At 31.8% G+C, this 8259-nt stretch overlaps 1 protein-coding gene across 1 annotated transcript; it reads left to right on the plus strand.

Annotated features, from left to right (window-relative positions):
* Positions 1-225: 225 nt before the first annotated feature.
* On the plus strand, positions 226-3968 carry LOC107609429 (ribosome biogenesis regulatory protein (RRS1) family protein). The gene is made up of 7 exons (XM_016311410.3): positions 226-655; positions 979-1030; positions 1254-1382; positions 2403-2520; positions 3086-3269; positions 3361-3474; positions 3577-3968. The coding sequence occupies exons 1-7, from the start codon at positions 401-403 to the stop codon at positions 3718-3720; spliced, it is 996 nt and encodes a 331-aa protein (XP_016166896.1). The 5' UTR covers positions 226-400; the 3' UTR covers positions 3721-3968.
* Positions 3969-8259: the final 4291 nt, after the last annotated feature.

The following is an 8259-nucleotide window of genomic DNA, read 5'->3' on the forward strand; positions in this document are numbered from 1 at the left end:
ATAAAATTTCACACTATTAAAAATATTAAGTTAATAATGGCAAAAAAATTGCTGGCCTGACACTCCTCTTTAACAAAATTTGAAAAATAATTTAACAAAGTAAAAATTTAAGCCAAATTCTGTAAAAAAAAAAAAAAAATTAAAATTCAATAAAATTTATTATTTTTAATTATTAATCTAACTTTTAAAATTAACAATAAATTCCATTTTTCAACTAACATCCATGAAGAAAACCCTAATGACAAAGTTGGACGGTAGTAGTAGCCGCACCACTTCCCTGTCCTTAATCTTCTTCCTTTTGGTTCTCATTTTTCCTCTTCTACGTATTACACTCCCTCAGCACACGTGACAGTGACGGCGGCGCTGTTTCCTTCCCCTCCATAGATAGATCGATAGAGAGATGGAGGTAGAGAATCAAGAACCGAAGCACTTGGAGGTTGACCTGGGCCATCTTATGGCCACGGACCTTCATCACGTGTTTCCTTCTGACCCTACTCCTTCAAGGGAAGACCTAATCAGCCAGTGTCTCCAGAAAGGCACTGAGTTGGTTCAAGCCATCGCCGATTCCCTCTTCACCTTGCCTTCCACCGAAGACGTCGACGGTCCCCTCGTCAAGTTGCCTCCCCCACTCACCAAATTGCCCAGACAGAAACCGGTATACTCCTCTTTACTTCTTCACTCTCTTTTCATTCTATTCTGTTGATTATAATTAATTATTGGTATTATGTCTATTCATTTAACGGTTCTAGGGTTTAGAGATTAGTGATTAGGTTGATACTAGAAGTAGAAAATTGTTAAACTTTAACTTATTTTAATCGATTGGGACCCCTAATTTTTTAAATTTTCGACGGAAAAGTTTAGCACTCCTGATTTCTTAGCGTTTGCCTTTAAAGTACTTGTTATTAAAACCCTAATTTAATTATTAATCCTTGAAGTTATTTATTTGCTCATGGAGTTTTGTAATACTGTGTTTTGCAGCTGCCTAAGCCCAAACCTCCTACCAAGTGGGAGCAATTTGCCAAAAAGAAAGGTTTGTGCTTTATGGCTCTTTTAATTAAGCTCATATTATGCTTAAAAATCAAGTTAGTGAGTTTGAAGTTTTATATTTCAAGTTTGTGTAAATTGGTGTTTAGGTGATTCGAGAGTTTGATTACATTGTGTGACCTTAATACTTATGTTTATGTAGTCCTGTTTGGGGTTTGGGTTTGTCTTTAAATTTTTTTTACTGACTATGTTGTGTGCTATTCTCTCAGGAATACAGAAGCGAAAGAAAGACAAAATTGCATATGACGAACAAACTGGAACCTGGAAACGTACATATGGATACGATCGTGCGAATGATGAAGATGCTGTGCCTATTATTGAGGCAAAACCCAATGATGGTAAAATTATTGAGCCATCCTTTGCCCTTTGTCCCTTTGAAGGAATCTTTATTTAAATGAAATTTGCAGTTACTGTTTTGATTTTTTTTTTTTTTATCTAAGTGGCCAAGTCTAGTGGAGTGAATTTTGGATGCTTACACAACTGTTACATCTTTTAAGTTTGAGATTAGGATAAATGTTTGAAGAAACTAAAAGAAAAGTCTGATTTAGATCACGGTTGGTTCTTCTGAGGAAGGAAGATTTAAAACTGAAATGAACAATTTAAGTTACCTTAGACAGCTTTGATTATATAAGGCTGTGTTTGTTTGTTGAGAAATAGACACTAATTGTTAGACATGGTGGTACATGTTCATCGTTTGTTTGTTGAGACACAGATTTGGATAGACACGGTGGTACAAGATACACACAAAATACATGTATTTAGTGTTCCTCCTTGAAGCTGAGATACGGAGACACAATGCATAGAATACAAAATTTGACCTTTTTATCTGTAATTATTTTTGAAATTATCAATGCATAAGACACAGAGGGGGGAAATTGACATTTGATTTATACATGTGTGTCTTGTACATTATTACCAAACATATTACAGAATTTGTGTATCTTTATGTCTATGTATCTTTGTGTATTTGTGTATGTGTCTATGTGTCTAAAAGACACTAACCAAACGCAGCCTAAGCTTTGCTTTTAGAGAAGAAGTTGTGAATTTATCTGATTTAGTATCCATCAGTTAGGCCTTTAAAATTTGAAAGATCTCATTGTCATACTTTGTGTTTTTGGCATGATTTCTGGTGTGAGATAATGTGGATCATGCTAGTTAGACATTGTGAAGTTTATATACATCAATGGTTCCAGTGATGTCATAATCTTCTTTGGATATTTTTTGTATTCTATCTTCTCATGTGTGCGCAAAGGGTGCATGAATCTAATTTTCGCTAGTTGGTGTATACAATTCTGTGCGTTAATAAAAGCTATAATGATAATGATGATGTATATTAATTAATAAGGAAAATTTTGCAGATCCAGAAGAGGACCCTTTTGCCAAAAGAAAGGAAAACAAGAAGAAAAGAGTTGAAAAACAGGAGAATAACAGACTGCAGAACTTGAAACAAGCTGCCAAATTTGGTGCTCTGCCAAGGTTTTTATTTTATCTCTTGCCTTTTCTCACCCTCTTACTACTACTACTACAGTACTACTACTACTACTAGTTATTGTTGTTAGTTAGTTAGTAGTTAGGTACTTTGGTTTGAGGATTTATTTCATGTGTCATTTGGCTGCTTTGTCAAAAATACAATATTGATATTCATTGCTTGTCCTTTGCCTGTTGGCTCCCCTTCTGGACTTATAGTGGTTGTCACTTTCTGTTTTGCAGAGTAAAAGTTTTATTCTGCTTGAATTACAAAACCCAAATAAGTACAATTTCTTTGTTAATCCTTGTTCAACTAGTACTAATATACTTTGCTACTTGATCTAAAATAAATTTTGCTTGTTCATTGCACCGTATTGTTAACAGTTGGTCTAACTGCTGTAATTAATCATAACTAAATTTGATTGCATTGTCTCGGTCCTCTGTTGTGTGATGTATTTTTAACGGCACATTTTCTTTACTTTCATATTTTTTTTTACTTATTTTTATCTTACCGTTGTGCACAATTCCCCCAATGTTTTCTCTTGTTATGAGGACTGAATAAATTCCTATGCAGCCATGTTCAATTGGCTGCTACAGCTTTGCCTATAACAGGAACACAGGCAGCACCTAAGAAAGTAACTAAGGATGAATTAGGTAATATAGCTGGAACTGTAGCAACTTCAACAGCCAGTGGTGGCAAATTTGACAAGAAGTTGGCTGGTGAAAAGCCTGCTCAGCATAAAGGAAAATATCGAAAGGTTGCAAACCAATGCTATTTACAATATTGATCTGTTTCTTTTATTCATGTAATTTGGCTAATTGGCATTGCTTTCTTTTTTCTTAACTTAGTTCCTGCCAGTTGTGGAAGGAAAAGGGATAGGATCGCAGGAGAAGGAGCAAACTGAAAAAATATTGAATAAAATTATGTCAAAGCATTCCCATGATATACTCAACGTTGACAAGGTACTTTCAACTTTCAAGTTATCTAGTGACCTCAATTTCAATATTGACCAAACTTTATGAACTGTTTCTTTCGTCCTCGATTTTACTTCCTCTGTATTCTAGGCGGTCTCGATGCACACGGTGAAAAAAGAGAAAAAACGAAGGTTTGAGAAAGCAAAGGCTTCAGCTACGGACAGCAAATTGAAAACGCAGAAAAAGTCTTTTAAAAAGGGAAGTTCTAAGAAAGGGAAAGCAAAAGGAAAGTAGTCTAGAGCTTGTTGATGTTGTAGAGAGTTTTTAAACCATGTTTATTAGTTTAAAGTTTTGTAGACCTTTATGAATTACCATGCTTATTCCCACCTCTCTGAGTCTTTGTATCGATGTAAGGCCAGAGTAAAGGGGAAGCGATTTTGAATGCCATGAGTTTATCTGTTATACTTTATTAATTTTACGACTAAAATGTATTACATATCATTTTTTCATTGCAATTGAAATCAAATTTTTTTTTTCTAAAATTAATGAATTCTCTTCTTTCTCTCCCTTTCTCTATTTCTCTTATTTTTTCACCTATTTTACTTTTCTTAAATATTATTATCAATAATTAATTATAAATTTAATAATCAAAATGTGTAATATGATATTTTTTAGTTGCAATTAAAATTAAAATTAAAATATAATTATATTATATTATTAATTTAATAACTAAAATACATAGCATGATATTTTCTTATTAAATTTAAAATAAAATATTTTCTAAAATTAATAAATTTTTTTTTTATCCTCTTATTTAATTTTTTTTTATTTCTCTCAATCATTCTCATTTTATATATAATTTATATTTTATATTATTAATTTGATAAACTAAAATATGTTATGAGATATTCTTTCATTATAATTAAAATAAAATTTTTCTCAAATTAACAAACATATTCTCTGCTTCTTTATCTTTTTTTTTTCTTTAATCTCTCCTTTATCTTTCTCTACATTTCTATTCTATCAAAAATAAAATTAATAAAATAATATAATTTAAATAAATTTATAGAAACATAAAAAATATTAAATTTATAATTAAATACAATTAAAAAATGTCCTATAATATTATTCACATAAAAAATATATTATTATTATATACATACTTTTTTAGTTTTTTATTTAGTTTTAAATTTTCACTGCTTATCTTTTTAATCTATATTTTTACTTTTTTTCCTTCAAGTATTTGTTACATATAATTTAAAAAGAATACTAATATTGTGATTAATAATTAGAATCAACATTCAATTATTTAAAAAAAATGAGTTAATTTTATAACTATTAATATAATTTTTTATACTAATATCTAATTGTATTTTTTTATATAGATAGAGAAAAAAAATATTTTTTTTAAATAACAAGTATGAAAATTAATTATTTTAATTTCTGTAACATACTTAATACCTAATCAAATACAAAAGTATAAATATTAAATTCTTTCAAGGTTTAGATAATAAATGTTAAAATTAATTCTTAGTAAAAAATTAAATTCTTTCACATAAAAATAATAATTAAAAAATTAATTATTTGATTTTTTTTATCTACGGGGATCTTGATGTTCTTAGCCGATAGAAATTTTTGTCCTCTACGACCCTTTTTATAAAAATAGTTTGATTTTATAAATATTTTTTTTGTCATAATCTATAATATCAGAATAAAACTGATATAATTTTAAAAGATTTATATTCCTGTAATTTTATAACGGACAAAAACACTAGTTTTTATCATAATTGTTTACATAAAAAAAAATTATCATTTCTATCTATAAATATTCAGAATGCTCACAAAATTACTCATAAATCCTTCTCTCTTACCATACCCACCACCCCACCCATAACAACTCCCATTTTTCACTTGCTATCCCTTACGCTTCTAGCCCTTGCCGCACCTTTTCACTGCCTTACCGCATCACATTTTGCCCCAATTCTCATTCGTTACTCCCACCTTAAACCAATACCACCACTAACAACCACCAACACAACAAATTTAGAAGCATTTGTTAACAATAACAATAGAAAATAGAAACAAAAATAGTTCCAGTTTCAAATTTAGAAGCAAATTTAATAGTAACAACAATAGAAGCAAAAATAGCATCCAAGGCAGCTAATTCTATGACTTCTTTTTTTAGAGAGGTCTTCTCAAAAGAGTATAAATACTGATTATTAGCAACCATCTCAATCAACTCCATAACTTCATCAGGGGTCTTTTTCATGTGGAGTGACCCTCCTGCATAATTATCCAAAGACATTCTGGCGGTTTCAGAAACTTCATCATAAAATATTTGCAACTGAATCTAGTCTGAGAACATATCAGGAGGACAATTCCTGAATATCAACTTGTACCTTTCTCAAACTTCATAGACAGACTCACCCTCTCTCTGCCTAAAGGTCTGAACATCCGTCCTCAATTTAGTCAACCTCTGAGGTGGAAAAAATTTGGTCAGAAACCTGTTAACCACCTTATCCCAAGTATCCAGGCTCTCCTTGGATTGAGTGTAAATCCACTGTTTAACTTGGTCTCGTACAGCAAATGGAAAGAGAAGTAGCTTGTAGACATCCGGATGGGCTCCATTAGTCTTCACAATGTCACAGATCTGCAGAAAATTAGAAATAAACAAGTTTGGGCTTTCCTGCAGGAGTCCGTGAAACTGGCAGTTCTGCTACACAAGAGAAACAGGGGTACAACAATGCTACTCCCATAGAAATCCGGGTTAGGAGCAGTATATGAGTCAAGTGATCTGCTGGGTTGTGCATGCATATTAGGAGGATTAACAACATTGGCATTAACCGCATTGTTATTATTGTAACACCCTAAGTTAAATCCTATCTTTGAAGGTCTTTAAATAAGGTGCCACACTCGATAGAGAAAGAGAATGAACTTAATCGTTATGCAAGGAAGGAGGAAGTGCGCGTAAAGAGGAAAAACGAGTAGCACTAAAACAATGGAATTAAATATGAAATAATAACTTATCCATGAGTACGGTTCAAAATAAAATGCTTAGAGGTAATTATAACAAAAGAAAAAGAACTAATACGTCCTAGCTAATTTCTAACTAATTTCGTCGAAAAGGCTCCCATACTTATGTCCTATCCTATCCTTGATCAGGACCCTTCAGTTATTCACGAATCGAGGTACCATTGGTTTTCCTCCAACACCTTTTCGCGCAGTAAAGATCCGGTTCCGTTGTGTGGGATGAACTAAGACTCGACGGGCAACTGGGTTCTCTTTCCACGAACTCTCGACCTAAGTAGATAGTTTGGAACACGGTAGTAGTGGTCGTAACTACCGTGCTTCGAGGGGTCATACTTAGAAGTTACCTTCGGGGGCACTACGTCATCTCTATCCGCTGTGCCATGTTCCTCTGGAGACAGTATGGAAAAAGAAAAGGGGATGAGAACTCAAAGTCTCAGTAGGAGTACTATGCAACACCTCCATATCTATTTCCAACCCACGTGCGGGATTAAAAAAAGGATCGTACGATATGACATGTAATATGAACCTCTTGTAAAGTGTAAAACATATAGATAAAAAAGAAAGAACATAGAAAAAAATAGAAGGGTAACATCTTATGTAACATCGACATAATCATAAATAAATCTAAAAAAAACATGATAAAAATCAAACTTTCATTTATACTTTCTCCTTTCTTAACTTATAACTTTCATTGAAGGTATTGAGCTCAAACCGGTATAAAAGGTGGGAGTCCCCTTCCTTTACCGAAGGTTCTTATCCCAAACGTTTTGGCGATCACCTTCCCTTACCGAAGGATCATCTCGATCGATCACCCTCTCTTACCGAGGGATCATCTCGATATCTTGTCTTTGGGGTCACCTTCCCTTACCGAAAGATCATTCCCTCAGTTTAATTTACAAATAGGGTTGTTTAGGCATACACAAGAAGAGGTTCATGCAAGAATAGATCATGCAAGGGGGGACATATACCATGATAAAATGAGCATGTTGAATAAGATGTTATAAGAAAGTAGGTACTCTCGATCCTAAAAGAATATTAATAATATGATGTATAAAATATAATATAAATGTACATTATAAAAAAATAGGGTATTTTAAATAGTTGAATAAAATAGTTATAAGAGGGCATGTACTCTTAACTTAAAGAAATATTATTAATCCAATGGTATAAAAGTCAATATAATTCCACGTAATAAAATAGGAGATATTAATTAGTTGAATAAAATAATTATAAGAAAATATGTATTCTTGACCCTAAGAAGATATTAATGATATAATGTATAAAATATAATCTAAGTGCACATAGTAAGAATGTGGTATATTAAATACTTGAATAAAATATTATAAGAAAGTATGTACCCTTGACCTTAAATTAAAGGAGTAAGAATAACATAATGATATAAGAGGTCATTTAGTTGCACATAATAGAATATGGTACATTTAACAAGACATAAAAAAGGGAAGGTACTCTCAACATTAAAGGGATAGTAATAATATAATAGTATAAAGGGTCATGTAAATATACATAGTAAAATTAGGATATGTTAAATAAAATATTATAAAGGGGTATGTACTCTCAACATTAAGGGAATAATAATGTAATGGCATAAAAGGTCATGCAAATGCACATAGAAAAAACATGGGATAAATATTAATGGATCAAGAGGGCATGAATGACATAATAGATAATCATGATCAATGTGGATAAGAGAAGAATAAAGGATAATTAATGTCATAAGACACATGAAAGATGGTAGCCATGCATGGATGAAAGGAAATAAAATAGAGCATACTATATGCCAAC

Source organism: Arachis ipaensis, chromosome B7, assembly GCF_059453495.1.
Source record: "Arachis ipaensis isolate K30076 ecotype BB chromosome B7, ASM5945349v1, whole genome shotgun sequence".
Classification (NCBI taxonomy): Eukaryota; Viridiplantae; Streptophyta; class Magnoliopsida; order Fabales; family Fabaceae; genus Arachis; species Arachis ipaensis.